This window comes from Corapipo altera, unplaced genomic scaffold, assembly GCF_003945725.1.
Source record: "Corapipo altera isolate COAL_440 unplaced genomic scaffold, ASM394572v1 57, whole genome shotgun sequence".
NCBI lineage: Eukaryota > Metazoa > Chordata > Aves > Passeriformes > Pipridae > Corapipo > Corapipo altera.
In genome coordinates this window covers 3,325,726-3,349,665 of record NW_020884905.1, presented here as the reverse complement: position 1 = coordinate 3,349,665, position 23,940 = coordinate 3,325,726, and the positions used below count along the sequence as shown (strand labels likewise).

Below are 23,940 nucleotides of genomic sequence, written 5' to 3'. Positions count from 1 at the left end.
CCAGTGCCCCGTGCCTCAGCCCTCCACCAGCCCGGGCCCCTGGCGGGGTTCCCGCGGCGCTCTCCGCGCGGCGCTGCCCGTCCCCCCGAGGATATTTTGCTTTCGTTTGTCGTTTCGATGGTCACTGGCAGCGAGGCAAGTTTTGCTCACTAGCGTCTGCGCCGTTCCCGTGTCGGACTCCCCGGGAGCTCCGAGGTCACCGCGATGCGCTGTGTGAGGGAGTTTTGGCAACTAATGTATAGCGGGCTTTTCCAGTTTTACTATATGACAAGTCGCGAAGTTTTTTGTGCTTCATGAACGCGTACAGAACTCCTTTTCTCAAAAGAGGCAATTTGTACAGTTTTTTTTATCCAGAGAACATGGGAAGAGGTAGTGTGTGAAATGTACCTTTACATTTGAAAATTTGTGTTTTCTCTTTTCTTAGAAAGAAAGACAAAAGTATTTGCCTTTTTTTTTTAGGATTTTTGTCTCCTCTCCACCTTCTTCTGGTATCTTTAAAAATATCTTTGAAAATAGTTTTCACATATCTTTAACAGTGTTTTAATATTAAATATGATTTTAGCTATATGTGTGGTACCAATGGAATGTACTAGGTGGACTTGCTCTAAAAGTGGTGCTGATGAAGACCTGCTTGCAAACGTTCAGTTATTGCAGAATCAGCTGAGGAGAACTGAAAAAAACCTTCAAACAGTAGAGAAAGAGCTTTCCAGGTATGTGTGTTTGGGAACGAGAACTGTCTGTCTCTCATAGTGTGGATCTGTCCTGTTCGGTGTAATGCATTACTCCAGTTAGCTCCTTTTGCGCTTTCCGTTTGAACAGTCTTGAATAAACAACCCTAATAAGCAACTTAATAAAGAAAAACTGGAGTAGTAACTTTTCACTCTCCCTCCTGACACTAGTACAAATGAACATTATGGCCACCGTTTTGCTGAGGCGACAGACTTCGCTCTGGAGGATTTTGTACAGCCTAATTATAACAGTCAAGGCTTTTCCAACCCCAAGAAGAATTGTGGTAAAACATCTGTCCAAGATTTTCAAAGAAAACCCAAAGTAAATATTGCTCTTTATTACTTATTATTATTACTTTGGTTTTCTAATCTTTGCTATGTTTTTGGATGTTTTTTGGCTGGTAGGGCTTGGAGCGGATACACTGTAGGACTGGACAATGATACCAGTTGAGCACTCTTAAACATGATATCGTTTCAATACGGTTTTTCTGCAAAGTTTCCATCACGGCCTTGCAGTGCTTGAAGGAGGTCTATAAGAAAGATGGGGACAAAGTTTTTAGCAGGGCCTGTTCCAGTAGGACAAGGGGTAATGGTTTTAAACTGAAAGGGGATCAGTTTAGATTAGGTGTAACAAGTAAATTTTTTACTATGAGGGTAGTAAAACATTGGCACCAGTTTTCCAGAGTGGTGTTAGATCCCCCATCTAACCCCATCACTGGAAACATTCAAGGTCAGGTTGGACAGGGCTCTAAGCAAGTTGATGCGGTTGAAGTTGTCCCTGATCATTGCAAGGTGGTTGGACTAGATGTCCTTTAAAGGTCTCTTTCAACCCAAACTATTTATGATTTTATGATGTATATATTGCTTATATATAAGTGTGTGTGTATATATAAAAATATATTTTTGTGTCTAGTCTTACTCAGTATCCACAACTTCGGATAAAACTGTGGAAGAAAATGAACGTCTTCAAGAGCAAAATGCATCTTTGACTTCTCAGAACCACTACCTAAAGAACAGAGTGGAAACAATGAACTTTGAATTGATGCAGTCAAAAAAAAAAGTATGTATCTTTAGCATATTCATCAAAAAGAAAAACAAACCCCAATCCCCAAACATCCCAGTGACCATGACTTTTGAGTTTATAATTCCAAGCAGAATATGCTATTTTTTTGTCTTACCTTAATCTAAGTTTAATATTTAATATGTACTTAATATTCAGTATTAATCTTGAACAGAATATTTTGGAATCTATTTCTCCATGGGCAGAACAACTATATTAATTATGAATTCTCGCTATTCATGTTCCAAAGCTTAGTGTAAAGCCAGTAAGCCATAGAATGAAAAATACATTATTAAAGAAAATAATTCAGTATGTGTATTTAGTACTGTACATTCACACGTCTGAGCTACATTGAGATTAATGTGAATAATAATGGCACAGTAGTCATTTGCATAGGAAATGAAGAGTTAACCTCATTAATCCAAATTAAGAAATTAATAAGTGAAGATGGATTAGAAAGAAATATTATATCTAATATATCATTACTGATTTAGTATATACTTGTCTGTACAGGTTTGTTTCATGACAACTATATTGTATTTGGTTTGTATATAATGTTAAGAAAACATAGGTATGCTTAGTGCTTTTCGTTTGAGAAATGTTATCTCCAAGACAGTACAAATAAATAGATAAACAAAACATTTGACTGTCTGACACTGAAAGAAGAAATAGTTGAATATAAACTTTTTGGGAAAAGCAAGAGACTTGACATATAAAGAAATTCCTCTGCTAGACAGCATATCACTTTGGAACTGGAAGGGATGTTAAATGAGCAGAAAATTGGAGGTCAGTTGGTGTAGATGAGCAAAGGTAATTTACAGTAGGGTTAAGAGCACTGTCATTCAGTAAGCAGATTGTTCTTAAGTGTATCACCTGAAGATATGTATGCAAGTGTTAATGCAACCCCAATTATCTTTGTATTTCAGATTTCGTATCTTGAATCCACTTTAGGTACACCTTTAGTCAGCATTCCGAAGTTGAAAGAACAGATTTTAAACTTGGAAGCAGAAGTTTCAGCTCAAGATAAAATTCTGAAGTAATAAGTGCACTTTTAAATCAATGTTTTATTGTTGTCTGCTTGCTAGTCCAGTCTCTTTTTTGGGATGACATAATTACTGGTACTGTGTGAGTCATGTAATCTGGGGTCTGAAACTTTCATTTCAGAGCCAAATATAGGAGGAGGGAGGTGATCTATTTTGTGCTGAATGTACTTCAAGAAATTCAGAAAAAATTATAAAGGCTGGTGGAAGAAACCAGGTTATAATGTGTGCTAAACACAAATATGCCCTGATAATTGAATAGAGAGATTGTGTGCTGCATGGCTGCATATATTCTATTGTAGCAAGCATACATATTTTCAAACATGATGGTGCACTTTGTGATATAAAGGGTCAGCCACCTGGGTCCTTGGCAGTTGTGACACCTGATGCCTATTGATGAGGTTTGGACACCACTCCAGACTGCAGACATACTGCTGGGGAGTCTGGAGACTGGGGATATTCCAAGCCTAGTCTAGAGAGATGCAGTGTGTTTGACTAGTGCTTCTCAAACATCATGTGCAGAAAAGAACAACAGAAATCTATTTTCTTTACAAAAACGTTCCTAATTTTTTTATTATGCTTTATTTATTTGCTAGAGATGCAGAAGATAGACTAGATCAAAACCAGAAAACAGCACTGGAAAGAGAAAACATGTTGCAAAGATATCAAAAGGGCTATAAAAATCTGAAAATGGAGTTAATTGAACGGAGCAAGCAAGGAAAGAGGTACTAAATCATTTTAATAAATGGAATACAGAATAATAAGTGTGTGCTTATTTCCATTGATAGTTATTTATTGTGTGGAATCAAATTACTTTTCTGCTTTAAGGATGTTATTTTTTTAAAAAGGGGAAATTCTATGTGAAGGTACTGCTTATTTAAACAGGCACATTTAAAATCTTGAAATTAGCTGGTAATTGCAGACTGATACTGTACACTAGTAACCAGTTTATCAGCTGCTTTTTTCCCTTCAGGACAGATGTACTGCAGTGGAGAGCTGAAAAGTGTCCAGAATATATTTTTCCTGAATTATTTTTGTCTTTGTCTTGCAAGAACCTGCAATCCATGCTCAGTATTCAGCAGTACTGAGTGCTGTGTTTTGGGGGTTGGTGCAAGGAAAGTGATAAAGGCACAACATAATCGAGAGAACATTTTTGTTATCCTTAATCTTACCTGTCTATATGGTGCTGTTGAAAAGGGTTCTGTAATTCCATCTCCATCACTGTTTTCCTTTCCTATTGCCTCCTTTAGCTTAATGGCTCTGTGGCTACTGGGAGGGTTAGCTAATTTCTTTTGACTGTTAGAAGTTACCATGTACAGTCCTATCACTTCCAAAATGTCATTTTAAAAAAGTGAGAGGATTAAATAAAAAGCTTCTTATCTACCCTATTCATTTAACTCCATTACCTGGGGCAAAAATTAACTGATTACTTGGGAAAGCATTTCTTGAATCTTTTGAATGCAAACTCTTTGTTTGGTTTGTGTATCTACCCATAAAATTACCTCTAACCTTCTTATAGCAAGACAAATGGAAATACTGTGGGGCTTGCACTGCTGGTTGAAGAAATATGTTGCTTTATGATCACCATTCAGAGCATGTGGGGTTGGAACTACCTGTACTTAGTTACTAGTTGCAAATGTAAATATTTTGGTTCTTAAGAAAAGTTGAGCCTCTGCCAGGTGTTAAAGGCAAGTGTTATGGCTAGTGTTAATATTACAGTTTTCTTTTAATCATTAATTGCCACAACTTGCTATTCTTTGGCCAGGGAAACTGAAGTGCTTTAGACTAACACTGTTTTGTTATTCTGAAATATTTTTATCCCCTTCTCTGAATACTTTTGCCATCTCCAGATGGATGGTGGTCCTCAGATTGAGAAACGCTGCTCTGAGGGTTGGCTGTACTTAGAGGAGGCACTCCCCATGCCCACATCTCCCTTAGTGGAAGAGAGAAATGTTATTGAGTAGCAGTAATTCTTTGTGTGCCTGTATTGGGTGTCCTGAACAGACTGCATACCTGAGGTTACTGCTCCAACTTCTTCCCTTGTGAGTAACAATAGGGGAAGGGGCAGGAGCGTGGTGATAGAGAGAAATACTAGGGATTGTTCCTTTGAGCAGTTTCTCACGTGATATCTATGCCTTGGAAAGTTAGATGAGGAAAGGAAGTACCTGGAGCAATTACTTTAATAATTGTTTTTAGTAACTGGAGGAGATAGTTACATAATGGCTGGAATTTGTGGTTTTTGAAATTGGTTTGCTTCTTTGGCTTTGCAGAGCAGAACAGCAAAGAAATGAAGCTTTGCTGAATGTGAAGGAGCTGACAAGAGCTTTCAAAAAGTATAAAGCAGAAATAACTGAAAAATTAGAAAAGGTGAGAGTTTTTTCTTCACTAGTTTTTGCCATGTTTTTAAGATTTTTCATCTTCCAATAAACAAGGCAGCTAACAGCAACAGGTTCACCAGTGAGTCAGTCATTTCTGCTTGTAAGTGGCTAAGTCCTAAGAGAGATGGGATAGGGTAAGCAACTATTTGTGGTGATAAATTCAGTTATACAGTTTTACACTGTCTTTGCACAGTCTGGACAGTCTGCATCTTTAGAGTATCCTAATAGTGCTGTTGTTTCTTCTGTCCCCTGCTTGCCAGCTGGGAATTTTACATTTTAAACATATAAGATCCTTTCAAAAGGACTCTTTTACTCTGTATGTTTAACCCATTCAATGAAACATGAGCTAGAGGAGAGCTAAGATGAAGTCATCTCCCAAAGTTCTGGTGATCAAACTGGTAATGCTTCCTGCCTTGTGGGAAGAGAAAATACAGGTCTGAGACAGTTAACTCTGACTGAGATTTTTTTTTATTGGACTTCTTTCCACGTGGAAGGAGATTACCCTCCATAAATATGCCCTAAAATATTAAATTAATTTTTTCGCAGATGACACAAGAAGAAAACTTCTTTGCCCCTTTTCTTCACAACAGTGAGCAATAGAATTATTTACAGACTTAACAGAAAGGAAAAAAAGAGCATAGTGTTTATAGTATTCTTTTAAAAATAGCCAGTTGGGCATGGAAGCTTAGTTTATTGTTGTACAGTAATGAAAAAAATTGCTTTTTAAGGTTAAAGCTGAAGAATTAGTCTTGGGAAAACGTTTAATTAATTGTGAAAAAGAAAAAGAGAAGTTGATTGAAAAGTGTATCAGCTACAGAAAGGATCTAAACATCCTAGAAGAGCAACTAAGGTAACGCAAGGGCTTTTAAAAATCTCTGCACAGTTTTTTGAGAAGGAATTGCATGATACAGTGGTCACTGTGAATATGCTGCTCCATTCATGTAGTTCAAACCAATAATTTTTTCTACATTATTTTCTATAACTAATCCTTAAATGTTTTAATCCCACATGCTGCCACACATTCCCAGTAAGAAGCCACCCCCCCAAGCCTTCTGGGGACATTCCCTTGGTCACTCACTGCTGCATGTGCTCTGTGGGTACTCTGGTTTCACGTGTGCCTGTGCTGCTGCCTGTGCCCTGCTAATGCTCCTTCCTGTGAGTTCCCTGGCTGGAGTGAAGGATACCCTTGGCATCCAATGGGGAGGCTGCACTCGGGCTGCAGTGGAGGTTGTGGTGCTGACTGCAGCTTCTGAAATGGTCAGACCTGGCTTTGATGCTTTCTGTCACAACTCAAAAGTCCTTTTCCACTTACAATTTTTTATGCTCTTTGTATGTTTTGTTTCAAGCTGAATGCTCCTTTTTTCAGCAGTCCTTTGTAATTCCCTCATGACTTTAATGAGGGAAGACAACTATGAGGTGGTTGTTTTTAGAGTTGTTAAGTTTGGACAAACACCTGCACAGACGTTTTAGGGTATTCTGTTTACATGCATTGTCCACACTCACATTCCTGTCTAAACCGTTGTTCTTTAGGCCATTTTAGCAAGATTGGACAGTGTGTGAACACCCTTCCATGAGTTTGAGCCTACTTAATAGGTCTCTGCTGATGATTTTGGGTTTTTTTTTTTTCCTTGGCTGTTCTCTTTTTTTCTGCTCAGTTACACCAGGTTTGGAACTCACCAGGGCCTTTGCTGAGCTAATTTCAGTTTGGAAAACCCAAGTACCTAAAAAAGTAAATAATTTGAGATGAGCTAAAAATACGTTTGTCTCAGCGTACAAGCAGATATGAAGGGAGAAATGAGACCCCTCCCTCTCTTGTTAGTAATAGAATGATAGAGTAACTCAGTATCTTCATCCATTTTGATTTTACATATTGTTATCCAGTTATTTTATCCTGTTCTTAAATTGCCCTGGCTTCTGCACAGTTAAAGCCGTTTGGTTCGTTTCCTACCAGTGACTGTCCCGGCAGTGCTTAAAACTTCATGAAGTTGCTTAAGAAAGAGAAGTTGTTGACTCTGTCCTTTTGTTTGCTGATAACACTTTCCATCTTGGTCCTTAGGAACAGTGAAAGCTTAGTAAAGCAGCGAGAACTTTTTTGTCCTTTGTATAGAGCTAAGCCTAGATTTTGAGAGGGAGGAAACTAGTAAAACAGTGCAGCTATGGTGTGTTCTGGTACTTCTAATAATGAAAATCCTCTGTGTTGAGCTATACCTTTTAAATGCCTTTTTAGGCAATTAAAGGAAGAGAATAGTAGCACAAAAGAAGAAATTAAGACTCTAGAGGCAAAGAACACTGAAATTACATCAATGCTGAGTCGGTCTGATCAGAAGATCATCAAGCTTGAGAGTGAGCTTTCTGAAAAAGAAAATGTGCTTAAAGAGCAAAATGCTCTAATAAGTGAAAATGCAGAGCTGAGAGCACTTACTGCACAGCAACATAACCACTTGAAATTATGTCATCAAGAAATTGAGAATTCAAGGGAAGAGCTCAACATACTAGAAACCATTATTTCTCAGTTGTCTTCAAGTACATCTGAAGAGGTACAGTAACAAATACAGACTTATAAAGTGTATTATGTGTTGAATAATTTTAAGAATCAAGTTATCCAAACTTTTAACATTCTGGCATATGTGTCTTAAAATTTATATGCTGGTATAATACCTTAATTAATCATGCTGTGAAGCAATATAAAATTGATTTTTCATTGATCTTTGTTTTCCCTTAACTTTTAGTTTAAATGGCACCATTTCAAACAGCAGCTTTTGAGTTCCTCAACAAAAGAAGTTATCTCAGAGTCTTGTGGTGAATCAAGTAAACCTTTGATTGCAGACCTAAGGTATAACTTTCTGGTTACTGAATTATGGCAAGAATAGGCAGATAATAAGGTGGTGTTAGAATTAGGATATAGAAAGAATGTTAAATAGTTGTCTTCTCCTTTATAATAGCATTAAACTGTCAATGAAAGAAGCTGAAATTCAAAAGCCTCATGCAAACTTAACTATCTGTACTGGAGCTGAGCATCTGTCTAATGATAATGAAGGACAAGAAAATAGCAGGTTATGTGGCCTGGAAACAGAGCCTGTCAAATTGATCAGAAGTCAAGGAGGTAAGCTCTCTGAAATAGCTGTGCAGTTCTGTCTGATTAATCCACAAAACAGAAATGTTCTGGTGGTGTTTAAATTGTTTTTACAGTTTTATTTTTTAAATGTGTCTCTGTGAGCTATGAGGTATGGTTTGGTTGAACAGTGAGCATTTTGCCACCTTGGAAACTGTCATGTGCTCCAGGCACAATATTCTTTCTTTTGCTAGTTAAGTTACTTGTTCTGCAATAGCTAAGCTATGAGTTGTACTGAAATGGAACCATGTATTTCTCTCTTTATGCAGGTTATGCTAAGGTCTTCATATTTTTGTTGATGCTTTTCTCTGTAACCTGCTGTTGCAGTATCTCTGCCATTGCTTCTGTGATTACTATCAGGACTGCTCCAAGACATTCCTTCAGGGCACCTAATGATGCTGTCTTGGTTTCTTCTTGTTTGTTTGTTGGGGTTTTGTTGGGGGCTTTTTCATTTGTTTTCATGAGTCATAGCTTTCAGTTACATTATAGGTTTGTATGTCCTTGTATAAATTAATATTTGATTTATTTTTTCTACTTTGAGAGAGGAGAAAATGCCAACAGTTGGAACTTATAAGCAAGCAATTTGAAAAGATGAGGCGAAGATTCCAGAAAGAGATAGAAGAGTTACGCACTAAACTGACAAAAGCAGATGATGAAAATTCTTCTTTGAAGAGCAGCATGGCTCAAAGGACCAGCCAGTTTCAAATCATACAGGAAGACCTACTGAAGAAGGCTTCAAAAACTAGTAGCTTAGAGAAAGAAGTAAGTTTTTAGCAGCACTGAAAAAATGTCACTGCTTCTTCATTTCAGTAAGCAAAGATAGTGAAGACAATAGTTATTGTCTTCAGTTAACTGTAATTGCTGTATTAATTTTAAAATCTGATTTATTTGAAAAAAATCTGAACTAAAGTTTTCAGCAAGCAGAAAAATTTAAAGATAGAAACCTCAGTTTATTAACTGTTGGAAATATGGTTTTAAAGCTGATGTAGTAGTGGGCTTTTCTACTACTACTTTGATTTGTTATGTGAAAACTATGCTCAGTCTCGTTACTTTGGTACGGCTTAAATAATGTGTAATCTTAGGAAATAGATGTTGAAATACACTTGTATTTTTCCTCATTTAATGTTAGTACAGTTGCCAGAGATAAACATCATTACCAGAGAGTCACAAATGAAAGAAATTAGGCTTCAGCTCATCTCAGGTTGAATAAGTTAAAATGCTAATGTTTACATTCCAGTGCTAATGTGTTTATAGAGTTGGGCATAATGGGATTTGAAGTATTTCCTAATAATGGACATAAATATTATAAATCTGTAGTAGCTATTTTGCTCACAGTTATCATTAATTGGATAAATTTTAGGTAAATTGTCCTGAATCTTTCTCTTTAAGTAATAAAATTTAATAGATCAACAAAACAAACGATTAATTAAAAATGCTATAGTAGTACCTAAAATGGAACCTGTGATAAGAAAGTATATACAAATACTTGAATAAACCCCTAACAGTTGTTTACATGCTGTTTAGTGCTATGTTTAATTTCAGATGAGAAAGAAATCTTATCAACTTTCTGAACTTGAGGAACAGTTGGAAGAAAAGACTATTGCTTATTCCACTGCTGCAGCAAGAAATGCTGAGTTGGAACAGGAACTCATGGTAAAATGTTCTCACTGAGAAACTATATTTATGTAAAAAGACATAAGTGGAGATTAAAGTTTAACTTAACAGTAGTATTCAAAATGGATAGACTTTCAGATCTGCTAAATAATCTGTGCAGTTTTTGAGGTATGCAGTCTTTAAAAACTGAATCTTGTTTCAAATAAAACATTCCTTTTTCCCTGCCTTTGAATGTGGTAAGTTATTAACGGACATGTTACTTTTTCCTTATGATATGTGAAATGAAGATCTGGTCCTACTGAAGTCAGTTGTCTCTGTAGCTGCTCCTTCTACTGATCTTCTCTACTTGTGTTACAGGTGTGCCATCCTTTGAGATGACACATGCACTGTGTAACTTCAGTATTTTCTGTGTTGTTCTTTTACAAAATCTAGAAACTAGGTGATCAAATAAGCTGCTAATGTCACAAAATATTTTTATGAAGTCTTTCTATTGTTGCCGTTTCCCAGGAAAAAAGCAGACACATTCATGAGTTGGAAGCAACTATCAGTGAAGAACATGAGAAAATAAATTCTGCTTTTGAAAATGCAAAGTTGGTTCACCTTGAGCAGCACGAAGAGATGAAGAAACAGATAGAACTAGTAAGACCTTGTGTGCTAGTATGTACGAGTGTTATACTTGGTAGCTTTTTCCTATGTTAATTTCTTTGTCTTTCTTGTAATTGTGAGACACATCCATTTAAAAAGTTATATTAAGAAGTTCATTCTTCTCCGTAGGTTTCCTGATTTTACTACATTTTCCATCTAACTCTGCACAACTGTCCTTCTGAAATATTCATATCCTCTTTTCTGCTCAACTAAAGAGAAGTAAGGACTTAGGAAGAGTGCTGTTGTTCTTTGCCTTAAACAAAGCAAAAAAGAAGTATAGCTTTATTGCCTACTGGATTTAAACCATGACAGCTTCTAACAACGTTTTCTTGTTGGCTGAACCTCTGCCGGCCTGAGCCTTATGAGCATCTGTGTTCAGGGAGAATACTTGGTAGATTTTTCATTCTTTGAAGAAGAATTCTGTTGCTTCATGTGATTAGAAATATAACTGTGGCTATTTCTAGCTGTTCAAGAAGCTTGTCATCCTTTACTAAAGAATGTATGCGTGTCTTGGCTGATGACAGATTACTGCACTCTGTCTGCTCTCATTCTCTCGATTCTCCTCTTGATTTAAGACATTAAGAGTTTGGGATTTCTTGATAATTTTAAAACCGTGCAATTGGCAAGACTGTATTTACTTTTCATTAGAAAAGTGATGGGTGAATAGAACTGAATTACATTTAGATGCAAAAATTCTTATCTAAGTAATAAATTATGATTTATTTATGGACAGCTTCAGACACAGCTGGAGCAGAAACATCAACAATTCATTGAACAAGAGAAAATAATATCTGTTTTACAACAAGAGGTTATACATAAACAGCTTCATTACATTGAATCATTGGATGGGCTGCTGATAGGAAGCAGAGAGGTAAGGTTGGCTCTTGACTTTTTTTAAATGCAAATTGAACAAGTGACTAATAATAATGAAAAGCACATCCATAAATACATGGGAAAATTGGAGAACATTAAAGATGCTTATGTTTTTGCTTTTTAATTCTTGTTTGACTAATTGACTGAATCTAGTGTAGTCACCAGTTACTGCTGCTACTACTATATATTGTACAAACTTCAGTGGCCTTTCATTTTTTTCTGTCTCAGCATTCTCTTTATGTCTCTGGTTTGCCCCTTGGGCTTCTTGCTCTGATCAAAGGAAACAGATCTGGATAAAGAAAAGTTGCATCTATTCTGCACTAGGTGGAAAATCAAGAATGTTCTAGTCTGATAATGCCTGCTCTGCAGAATATGAAGGGACATCTGTCAGGAACCAAATTTACTTCAGAGTATCATGTACGCAAATTCATCATAGAAGCAATTGTGTTTTAAATACACTGATCTGGGTTTTTTCCCTTGATTCTGAATATGAGTTTTTATTAAATTACTGTTACTATATTTACATTTTGTTCTCCTGAATAAAAATATGTGTACAAACAGGAAATGGAAAATCAAAATGTCAAGGAAGATCAAGGATTGAAGATGCTGGGAAGTCACTTAACAGAAGAAAGAATCAAAGTTAATAAGTTCTTTGTTATTTTCAACTAATAGTTTTGACGTTTGCAGTAATGGTGTATTTCCTTTTATTCTCTAGAGAAAAAATTTTTTATAGAAATTTGTCTTAGGTAAATATTTCAGAAGTCATTGACCTGAAGTTTTTACATTTTTTTTCTGTTATTTCTTTTTGGTTTGGTTTCATTTTTTTTAATTAAGACAAGTATGGTGAAACCTACAGTAAGGGATTATGCAATGCATAATTGCTTTATAAAATTATTGTAGTTACAAATAGGACAGACTTGTGCTTATTGTACTCTCAAAGTACAACTTTGTCTAACAGAACTAATGTTATAGATCTTTTTTGTCTAGATATGGCATATATTTTAGATATATATGATACTATAACATTGGTCATGTTTTTAACCATCTATACCTCTTCCTAGTGTTTGCCTGATAAATATTTTCCATGCAGCACTTTCAACAGTGTCTTAATGAACCAGTGCCATGTGGTGATTTGCCCCAGTGAGGTTTCAAACAGTATTAAATCTCCAGGATATCAGCAGGAGAAGATACTGGGGTCTCAGCTGTTAGAATGTTGGACCTGTTTGCTATCCAAGTGGCTTTGTAGTATTTGGGACGTTTTACAGAGATTTAAAATTAAGACCCATTGTAATTTCTCTTCAACAAACTCTTGAATGGGGTGGGGAGAGAGAGATATACAGTCCAGTGTGATTTAGAAAACTGGTAGTCTGATTGCAAAATGGAAAGCGTCAGCCAGTCTGCAGCTAAATTCAGCACAATTCTCATTGATGAGAAGTCTTAGTATCGAAACCAAATGGTTAAGAAAAGCTTAATTACTATGGCTCAAGACCTTTGGGGGTTTATTCATTATAATTTTTGTCTGTTTGAGGTTATAAGATATTTGTTAGAGATTACTCAAATTCAAATTAATATTAAAAGGGTAAAGCAGATTAACAGTGTTGACGTTGCTCAAAGCTCTTCCTTTCCTTTTTGGTGAAAGTCTGGCACTGTTTCCCAGTGCAGAAAGGGAAAACATGCTGTTAGTAACTTTCTCAAAAGAAGTGTATCAAGAATGTTATTTTTGTATCTGAGTGTTATTTTTGGAAAACATGTGTCAGCTCACATATGATGATAATTCCAAATTTATTTATACATGATTAATGGTTAATGATTTGGTATTGGGCATATGTCTGCTTTTAAATTCTAGCTACTGACAAATATTGGAATATCTTCTCGTAACTGATAGTCTCATCTAGTTTAAACACAGTCTAAAGTATTGTAATTGAATTTCACTAATAATTTTAATTTCTGAATACTATTTCAGTTTTAAAGTTTATCATAATCTTCCATGACTATTTTAATACTCTTTCGATAAAAATGTAGCTTTTTGGACATTTTATATAAAGATGACTTTTAACACAATTTTTAGACTAGCTAATACAGACCATGCCATGCAATTTTAAGTGATCTATTGCATCCAACTAGGTACAACAACTCGAGTCAGCATTAAAGGTATGTAAGGAAGAAGTTGTAATGTATTTGAGTCAGTCACAAGAAAATAAGGAGGTGTTTGAAAATCAGCTCAAAGACAGGTCTGAAGAGGTAACAGCTTGTTTTGCAACTCTTCTGTATTGCAGAGAACACTTGTTATGATTGATTTAATCTAAAAGTTTGTAAAATAACAGCGAAAACATTTGCAACAGGAACTGTGAATAGGAAGTAAGCTGGGAAAAGATGATGCATTTTGTGAGGGTAAAGGGGAAAAGTCATACCTAAGAAACACTGGATAAGCTTAGGGAAAAGAAGCATCCAGATAAATTAACTGTTGAAAGAAGTAACAAATCAGAATTATGTGAAACAAAGCATTCTCTTGGGGAAAAAAATGGAGGGAACAGTATTGCAATATAAATTTAGGTGCATATAATTGATTTGTTTTTCAACTATCTTAATGGGGAAGAAGTCCTGGGCATAAGAAAATATTTACTTCAAGCCTCAGAGTTTTATCATACTTTCCACTACTACATGAAAGCAAGAAGGAATTGAGTTTAAATATTAGTATGAATTTTTCTTTGTGAGTATGCCCAACCACATGAATTAATTATATAGTAGGCTGTTCATGTCAGTGCTGACCTGCTGAGAGAGAGGCTTCAGTCAAACAGAGATTGCCAGACCCTGAAATTAAAAATCTCTTATGTATGTTCTTAAAACATTGACAAGCTATATTTAGAAAGCAAGAATCAAAAACTGGGACCGCTAAGTTACCACTATCCTAACTTACTTTATAAAGCACAACTCAGTGATGAATTATGAGGTCTGTTATGTACTGTTGCAACTGTAATGCAACTAAATTCAGAGCCAGAAGTTCTATTGAATCACAGATGTGATTCTGTGCACATTAAGAGAGAATAGCTATGCAAGTGAAAATAAATGTCTTTTCAGCTTCATCATTTGCAGAAAGAAATAAAAATAAAAGATCAGAATATTCAGGACATGAGTGAACAAACTATTCTCCTACAAACTTTGCTTCATCATCAGCAAATGTTACAGCACGAAACTATTAGAAATGGGGAGCTGGAAGATAATCAGATTAAACTTGAACAACAGGTACAGTATGGTGAGAAGTGTCTACATAAAGAGAGAAAATTAAAAGCCTTTAGATATGTTTTTGTAATACCTTTAAAATCTGAATGTTTCTTTGATAACTGAGTTGATAATTATTATTTTAGATATATCTAAAATAAAGAGTTTAGTGGTTTGTTTTATCTTAAACCAGGTTCTATGCTATCGGGAATGCTAGCTCGCATTAGAGTGGCTAGGTACTTTGAAAATCAAACCTTAGACTGCAATTAAGGAGAAGTGCATTTAAATTCAGAAAGTTGTCTCTTGTTATATTTACTAGAAACTATTTGTCTTTCAAATGTGCAAAGTTCTAGTCTTAAATTACATACGGACTATAAAGACATCTGCTGCGTTAAACCCCTCATTATGTTATAGGAGTTGCAAGACAAGGATGTATGTTTCTTTGGAATGTAATTGAAAAGTATTCTGAATACTGTTTGCCAGGTATCCACTTTGGAAAAGGAGCTTCAGAAGCAGAAAGCATGTGCAGCAGATGAGTTGAGAAAGGTAGAGGAGAAACTTCGCTTAGCTGCTCAGGAAGCAGATTTAAACGGACAGAAGGTGGATGAACTGAATTGTACAATCAGGTAGGTTCAGTGTAACAGAGGGATGTTCTGCACAGAGACATGGATCAGAAAGATTGCTGTCTGAAATGGTATTCAGCTCTGTAGTTACACACTTCAGCCTCTGCATGAGCATAGACTCAAATTCAGAAGGGAAGCTTCTAAATAGCAGAGGCATGAGTTTCTGGAACAGTTTTCCAGCCGAATTAATGCATATCCTGGCAACTTATTTAGCCTTAAGATGGCACTTCATGATGCAGTTCAATTCATAAATGTATCAACTTGCTTGTAATTGTAGATAGTATATTCTAGGGGAGCTTGCTAGTCTTATAGAATATTATTTTGATTGCAAGAAAAGCCTACTTAACATGACTTTTTATTTCTATTTTATTCACAAACCCTTGTGAATACACATAGCAACATACACGTTGCTTTTATTACATGGTTCATTTTTTTCTGGTTGCTTCTATTAGGCAGATTAAATTGGAGATGGATCAGTGCAAAAATGAACTTATTGATATGGAAAAAGAAGTAGTGCAATTACAACAAGATGGTGAAAACAAAACAGTGCAGATAAATCAGTTGGATATCACTTTGGAAGAAGCAAGATCAGAGCTCAATAAAAAGGCAAATGAGGGTAATTTGGCTATTTTGTTTCTCAGGCTTCCTTTAATTATGCTATTTCTGTTTATGTATTAGACATTTTTCCATTTCCCCGTTTTATAATCAAGTACATGAGAGTCAAAAAATGGTAATTTTTTTAATGTGTTAGTAATTCCATAGTTAAAAAAACCCAAACAAACAAAGCCAAAACCAACCAAACAACCCCCCCACAATGCAAAAAAATCACAAGCTTTTTTTTAACATACCTTTGCAAATTCTCACTTCTGTGGTATATACCTTTACTCCAGGTGAAATGAATAAGTAGTTTCCCTGTAAATTAGCAATGCAGATTCTTACTGTAATAATCAAATGAGGCACATACATTTTTTGCTATTCACAAAAATTCAGCTCTTTAAAAGAAACAGAAAATCTCTGTGGAAATAAACTTTCCAATCCATTCTCTTCCATTTAATTTAGTTGTACCATTGTTTTAAACCAGAGGAATACCAGCAATTCTGCTTGCATTTTTCATAGCACTGCATATTCAATTACTGTATTGTCCCTGCACTTTCTCCTTGGCCAGGTGTTTTTAGAGATATCCTCATATTTCAAGTCATGAATTGAATGAAAACATAGCAAAGACTTACATGCCATAGGAAGGCTTTTGAATAAGAAGTCACTGTTGTTCTAGATTGTCCTAAAAAATACTGATACTGAAAATTTATTATGACCACAAATGCTACTAGGTAGTGGTGTTGCATAAAGACCCTGGCGTCCTGATGATTAAGCATTTTGTCTTTTGTGGTGTGTGTGTGTAAAATAGTGAATGATTTAGAAGATAAGCTGCTTCAAAGTGAGACTTGCCACAGGGAAGCCTTACAGAAAATAGCAGAACTAGAATCTGCATTACAGAATGCCCGTGGAGAATTAAAAATCACTTTAACACAGCTTCAGGAATTGCAAGATGCATTACAGAATGCACAGTCCTCTCTGGAGGAGAAGCACATTGCTATCATGGAGCTAACAACTGAGCTCAGGTAAGCTGATATCTTTTCCATCATGAAAACTTACTTGTGTTAATTTTTCCTTAGGAATAGCAAGTAGCTTGGATGGCTTTTTTCTGATGTTCTTAGCAGCTCTCTATAATTTTTAGGTGATTTTCAGCTGTAAGATAAGTTGATACTTGAGCTCCTCAGCTCACTTTTAATTTCTAAAAGTGGTACTGAATTCTTTTTTAGGAATTCTGTTTTAAAATCTGCTAAAATTATTTTCTAAATCCCAAAGCTGTGAAGTAGCTGTACAAAGAATAGTGAAATTTTCCAGTTTCCTTTCTGACCACAAATTAATGGTACTTTCTTCTGTACTATTCTTTTTTAAGAACATGTTTTCCTGATATAGCCAATTAAATAACTTGAATAATGAAGTTGTTGGGAAATCTCCACCTGGAATATAGTAAACAGAATTATTCCATTTGGGTTTGTTTCTTTGCAATCAATTAGTTGATTCATGTTTTGGGTAATGTGGCTGTAAGTAACAGAGCTAATGATTTCCAAGCTGGATACATGAAGCTAAGCAACTGAATATCCGTTAAGCAATTAAACATATGAGAATTTCAGGTATTGCAAGGGTGAAGTTGAAGACAAAAACCAAGAACTCCTTGAAATGGACCAAGCACTGAAAGAAAGGAATTGGGAACTGAAACAAAGAGCAGCTCAGGTCAGATTATTTTAAGTATGTTGCTGACAATTGTTACTGTTATGTAGTAGATAACTTATGAAAAGCCTGCTAGGTTTGGTTGCTTTGAAGTATTGTCTCAAACTGTACTGTTACTGTAGCCATGGAGTCAAGCTCAAAACCAGCTCCGTGTTACTGAAGCCTTATGTTACCAGGAAAATCAGGTTGTGCTCCCCTAAGGGACCACAGAGTTCTGTTTTGATGAAACAGAAGCCTCATGCAAACCCTTCATTAGTTCTTCATTAGTGATAAAGTTATAAGACAACTGTTCTCATCTTGATGTTTGGTAAGAGGAAGAAAGAGCTCTGCTGAAGTGTGCTTGGAGATGATAGACTCCTTTCCTTGTTTGCACTGGAGCATGTTTGATTAGCTCTAAAGCATTAGCTCTAAATATGAAATGGTGTCTTGGTTGAGAATAAATTTCTGTAGCTCACTTGAAATATTTTCAGTCTTTTGGTCTGGCTTCTTTGATGCCCATCATGGGAAAATTCTTTTTCTGCCACTTATAATTAGCCTCTTCCTGCAGGAGTTACTAGCCTTTGTACTCAAGAATATTTGAGGTTCAGAGAGGAGGAGTGGAGATTTGAATAAATCTGTTTAAGCAACTGACACTGTAAGGAGGCCAGATCTTGCAATATATTTTTGCCACAGTATCCTGTGAGCTGCTCCAGGAATTCATGAAAGCTTGTGATGAATTGATGTTTCTTTTTGGTTTGGCAAAATCTGTCGCTTTCTAACAAAAGGGATTGGTATAATTACTCATTATATTTCTTTTAAAATGAGGTATAGGCTTGTATTCTGTGTATATGAGGACCTAACATTCAGTTATGGATTTTTTTCCTGGTTTTCCCCTTTTCTTTTTATGTTTGGCCACTATTTTTTTAAACAACATAGCTAGGGTGCAGTTTTATATTGACTACTCCAGAGAATACTCTTGAGGCTACAAAGGATTAATTTCATTCATTTTGCTCTCATAGTTTGTAATATCGCTTCTTAAAATCTGCATACGAATTCAAAATAAAATATTTCCTTTTATTCCTTTCTTACCTGTAGATTACACAGCTGGATATGACAGTTCGTGCATATAGGGAAGAAATGGAACAACAAATAATTCAATTACAGTGCAATTTAGAAAAGTCAGAGTTGGAAATCAAGGAATGCAATAAAAAGGTAATTCTCACTTAATTAAAAACAGTCTCCCTACCAAAGGGTAGCTAATTTTATGAGAAAGTCTGGTCCTGGGACACAATAGCTGGACAGGTATAATCTAGAAGATGAAAACTGGTTTCTTATTGTAGGGAGAGGGAAGGCAGTACCTTAATAATGTACCAGCAAAACCACTTCATTTGTCAATTGAAACAATAAATTTTGCAGGGATATAACAGTGCAAAAATGAAAACTTATTTTTTCACTTGATATGATATAGCTCCCAAACTGCTCTTTTGGTAAAGGAACATGTTGACAAAATAAAAAATCAACAAGGGAATCCAAAGGCAGTGGTAAAACTGATGGTTATTTGTGAGTTTTCTTTGTTTTGTGTTTTTGGGGTTTTTTTAAATCATTCTGACTTTGGTAAAATATCAGTTCTGATTTAATTGCATTTTCTGTTCAGATTGAGAGCTTAGAGAAGAAACTTCAGCATTCTAAAGATCAGCTTCGTGAAAAAGAGTTTGAATTGCTCCAGAGAGACCAAGAAATAAATCATCTGAAGAAAAAAAGAAATCAAAGAAAACAACATAGCCTAGAAGCTCTTGAAAAGGTAAAATGTACACAACAAATGATCAATTTTTAATGCCATTACTGTACCTGCCTAGAAGGAACTATACAGTGTCTCTTTAGCGTAAGTGTCATTAATTCTCCCAGAATCATTGTATTTTATATCCTGGTGTTTGCTGAATCTTAATCCCCTGAAGTTAAACCAGTTTAGTTATTTAAAAATTACGAATTTAATGGCACACTTAATTGTCTGCTTTCTGTGGAGAAATTTGAATACTGATTATCATTAGTAACCCTGTTTTCTGACTGTGGACAACACGGTCTTCCTTGAAATGAAACAAAACAACATGCTGTTTAATGAGGGCTTCTCATGATTTAGGTACTATCTTGCAAAAATTATTGCATCCAAAGAGCCCTGATATGTGGCATGTTTATAGGAACGAGAAGTGAGAGTTTTTTGGCATAGTGAATGGGAGCCTATGGATAGAATAAACTTTATAGATGACTTTATGAATTATGCAAATCTTTGGTTTGGTGCATGAATCAGTCCCTACAAATATAAATGTGACCTGAGATAAGTAGGCTTTGTGCAGATGATTGCCAGCTAGAGGTAAACTCCAAAGCCACAATGGCTCCTGCTACTTTGGTTGTGCTGCATTTGTGTGTTTCTTTTCCCTAGGGTGAGATATCAGAGAAGGCTTATTTCTGTGTGGTCACCAAAAGCATTTGATCTGTATTCTAGATCATGGGGGCTTGGCAGTGTAACAGCTGAATATGAAGGTTGTTTCACTGCCAATTAAAGCAGTGTCAGCTCTCCTGTCTTGTTTTCTGTTAGGTTGTTTATGACACTCGAGAACAGGACAGTGACTGCTGCTACCTTTCACACATATCATTAACATATTTCCAACTTTTCCTAAGGGATGATTCTGAAGGAAAGAATTTCCTAGCTAGCCCCTGTACAGCTGCTGGCTAGACCCTTTCTTTCCAGACAAATTGCCTTGTTATTGTTTTTGCTAAGGAATACCAGGTAGGGAGAGGCCTTAGAATGATATAAGAAAGGGTTTGAAAATAGATCTACTCCAGTCATGTTCCTTTAGAGACTTGGGATGAAGAAAAAGAAATTTTATTTTCATTGTAATGAGATGGATAAAACACTAGATTTTGGAAGCATTCTGCATAAAATACAAAATACATTGCAGAGGGCTTCTGGTTCCACTTAGAATATGATGTGGTTCCTTCTTTGTTTAAAAATTGTGTATATTAACATGATGTAAGAAACCACTTTCTCCATTAGTAACACATTGCAGACTGACTGACCAGTCTTCCACAGAAACTTTCTGTCCTAGTTCTAAAAACTCCATTGCCTAATTTATCTAGGGAAAAGGGGTAGGGCCTGTGTGTGTCTGGCCCAGGGGAGTAGTCTGTCTCATTCCTTTTCCTCTTAATACACTACCTTGTCTGCTTATTACAGAAAATATATTAGTTCAGGGAAGGAATTGCTAGAGAGGGTTGTTTTCTGTCCTAGTCCACTCTGCCCCTTTGGGACTCATGAAATAACCAGGTCACAGATTTTTCCGTTGAATTGTTCTTTGTTCTTACTCTGCTTCAATCTGCAGTGAGGATCTTGTAACAATTCAGCACTCTGCTACCCTTCGAAGTTGTAAGTATTCCAAATAAAGGAACTGAAAATACCTTAATGAACATTAAGAATGGGTTTTTCATTTTTCTGGGAAATTGAAGTAATTTCCTTTATTTAAAGAAAAAAAAAGGCAGATTGGACTTATAGCAAAGTAATTTTTTGTGACCCCAGTTTCTTCTGATATGAGAAATTAAATAATTTAAAACCCTAATGTTAATGTAAACATGGCTGCTGTGTATCACATACTAAAGAGACCGAATGCTCTTTCTATAAATGAACTGTTGAATAATTAGATCCAGCATGTAAACTTGTTTTTTGAAGCAGGGGGGGAGGAAGCTAAAGCTCTAGAAACAAAAAAAACCTGCCCAACCTCAAACATACTGTGTTTGGCTGCATTTATTTCTATGTAGTGTAGAAAATCCAGTTTACATTCACGTTGCTATTTTTCTTGCTTTGTGCTGGTAAACATCATAAGCTTTCTTCCTTTTGATACCTTGATACTGTTGATGGGGTTTTTACAAACACTTCCTGAATTATTAGAATCTCGGGTTGCTAGGAACTTAAACACAAATGAAATCCAACATGAAACCTTAAGCCTTACACAGAGGAGCAATTTCAAAAGACAGTGCTCCTTTAAACTGTACAAAATTTTTACAGGGATTTACATATGAAGATTTCTTAAAATATTCCACATAAAATTTTCCTACTTATCTGCTAGAACTTAGTATGTGTTGGAAAATTTGTAAATTGTGCTCATTGAGAAAGCAAATGTACTTCACTTACAAGAACAGTGGACAAAAATGCATTAATAATGTCACTCTGGGGGTCAGAATTTGAGAAAGCAGCCATGGACTTGGGACCTGCTGTTAGTTTTTTTGAATTTGTAAAATAAATCTTAATAATGAAAAGTAATATCTTGTTACAAATTGATTTAGGTATAATAATTTGAATGCAGAAGTTTAAAGGAAGGTTCTGATCGCAGATACTTTGTTTCAGGGGCAAGAACTGTGAAGAAATGAATGTTGCCCATTGGACAAGCAGCAACCCAGGAATGCTACTGCTGGCATCGTTATTGTGCATTCAAAGAGGAAATGTTAATGTTGTATTTCTAAAGAAGGAATGCAGTTATTTGTACTGAAGCAGATGATACTCTTTTTATTTTTCCAACTGGTTTTGAGATTATTGCCTTGATTTAACAACATATTAATTTATTTTTTATACTTTAAAAAAAATTATTTCTCTTAAGTTATAGAAATTAATTTCAGCTATCATCTTTTCCCAAGGATTTTGAATGGTGTACTTGTTTCATATCTCACTTCTAATTAAAAACACAATGGTATTATTAAGAATTTTTGTTTGGGAATATTTTGTCTTCTTTTTCTGTACATATGCAGTGTTGCCGACACAACATCTTATTAAAATTGACCTGTTTGTAAGATGTTTTAGGACACTGATTTAATCGCAGACACTGGGGAAACCTGCTTGCTTTATTCCAAGCAGTATCTTTAAGATGCAAAGGAACAAGGCCATAAAGCTTCCTGAGCTTTGAGCTTTTTTTTTTCTTCTAACAAAAATCCCTACAAAAATTATCATAGATTAAAATGGCATCATAATTATGCATTCTAAAACATATTTATTTCCATTTTTCCAAAAGTACTACACAATTTAGCTGTATGAATGCCTGGTGGCCCCACTTTTATATTTATATGAGCATCAGAAACTGCAAATGTGGTTATGAGGCCTCAATCTGAGTCTGAATAATGCATACATGATTTATGTGCATTAAGACGTGATTTGTACTTCAGAAAATCAAGTTAATAAAGTTACTTGACTTGAGGAACAGAACTGAATGTGTTGCAATTTAAATCCTAGGCCTCAGTTAAGTGTTTTGTACATTAAAAGTGAATCTTGGCCAACAAATATATCTGTTGTGTTTCTGCAACTCTGCAAGTGGTCCTGTGCCAAAGTCCTTGGGCAATCATAGGCCTTTCATTGTTTATGTAAACACGTTCCACAAATGCCACACTCTAAGTGGTTCTACAAAACCAGCCACACATTCTGCTACCATTGACAAGGTCAAGATACACTTATCTAAAATATTTCTGCAGTTTCAGATTATTTAATCTGCTAGTATGAAAATTATGATGTAGCGAAAAATACTGTTCCTTACAGAAATGTATTGCGTGTTTTACATCAAGCTGTACGTTTCTCTACATAATAGTAAAGGAAAAACATTAGAATTAGGTTGACCGGTGTAATAATTGCAAATTAAACTATTATTTTTTTCCTCTCTTTAGGCACATCACTTTGCCTTCAGGCTAAAATTCTATGCATCAAATTTCAGACAGATTTTTTTTTAAAGCAGTGGAACATGTAAGCCCTTCAAACCAGGATTTCAAGTGGAAAATACAACCAATCTGTAATTACAGCTGCATCACAACACTAGTGGAATTCCACTAACTAGCATTGCATAAAGCCTCGCTTGCTCCTCCTACATGCACTAAATATAAATGTGCATGAGCAGCAAAAGCAATTTGCCTAATCTCTGAATCAGCTAAATAGCATTTGCACTAAAATTTTGTCTGTATACTAACTTATCTGGTTAAACTGTGGGTCAAACCTGATAAATAAGCAGAATCATAATTACGTTTTCTCTTTAGATGTTGTGCTATTTTGTTGCTTGCCTGAGAAGTTAATGATTCCACTTATACTGTTCAAGTCAATTTATTTCTTTTGGAAAGGATAGAGTTGGATTTTTTTTAACATAATTTCAGTTAAATGTTTCTGTAGGGTCCTACTTTTCTTGAATTACTGATGAATTTACTTCTCTGCAAATCCTGGAACACTAAGTTCATTTTTCTGAAGTGCATTGCATCACATGGGATTGTTGAGTCTTGGAAAACATTTGACTGGGGATAATGGTATTGCAATTAGCTGAATGCTGCTCATAAGGCTAATTGCTTATCAAGGTCTTTCT

The 23,940-nt window shown here is 35.5% G+C and overlaps 1 protein-coding gene across 9 annotated transcripts; it reads left to right on the top strand.

Annotated features, from left to right (window-relative positions):
- Positions 1-21: 21 nt before the first annotated feature.
- Positions 22-23,936, top strand: CCDC18 (coiled-coil domain containing 18). Of its 9 annotated transcripts, XM_027651647.1 has the most exons (25): positions 29-135; positions 563-710; positions 900-1,050; positions 1,642-1,788; positions 2,715-2,824; positions 3,425-3,553; positions 5,099-5,195; positions 5,935-6,056; positions 7,434-7,743; positions 7,936-8,039; positions 8,149-8,309; positions 8,860-9,080; positions 9,861-9,971; positions 10,440-10,571; positions 11,311-11,448; positions 13,575-13,691; positions 14,529-14,693; positions 15,153-15,295; positions 15,745-15,908; positions 16,698-16,911; positions 17,491-17,590; positions 18,662-18,778; positions 19,221-19,367; positions 20,941-20,984; positions 21,960-23,936. In XM_027651647.1, the coding sequence occupies exons 2-24, from the start codon at positions 580-582 to the stop codon at positions 20,941-20,943; spliced, it is 3,234 nt and encodes a 1,077-aa protein (XP_027507448.1). In that variant the 5' UTR covers positions 29-135; positions 563-579; the 3' UTR covers positions 20,944-20,984; positions 21,960-23,936. The 9 variants fall into 9 exon arrangements, 4 of the variants coding, with proteins under 4 accessions (XP_027507450.1, XP_027507449.1, XP_027507447.1 ...); XR_003529031.1 differs by having other exon boundaries at positions 28-135; positions 19,221-20,984; XM_027651646.1 differs by lacking the exon at positions 20,941-20,984 and having other exon boundaries at positions 28-135.
- Positions 23,937-23,940: the final 4 nt, after the last annotated feature.

Excerpts from the sequence above, each read along its gene's own strand:
- CCDC18 (XM_027651646.1), top strand. The coding sequence starts at position 580 with ATGGAATGTACTAGGTGGACTTGCTCTAAAAGTGGTGCTGATGAAGAC. Across the intron at positions 8,040-8,148 it reads CCTTTGATTGCAGACCTAAG|CATTAAACTGTCAATGAAAG; the intron begins GTATAACTTTCT and ends CCTTTATAATAG. Across the intron at positions 14,694-15,152 it reads AGATTAAACTTGAACAACAG|GTATCCACTTTGGAAAAGGA; the intron begins GTACAGTATGGT and ends ACTGTTTGCCAG.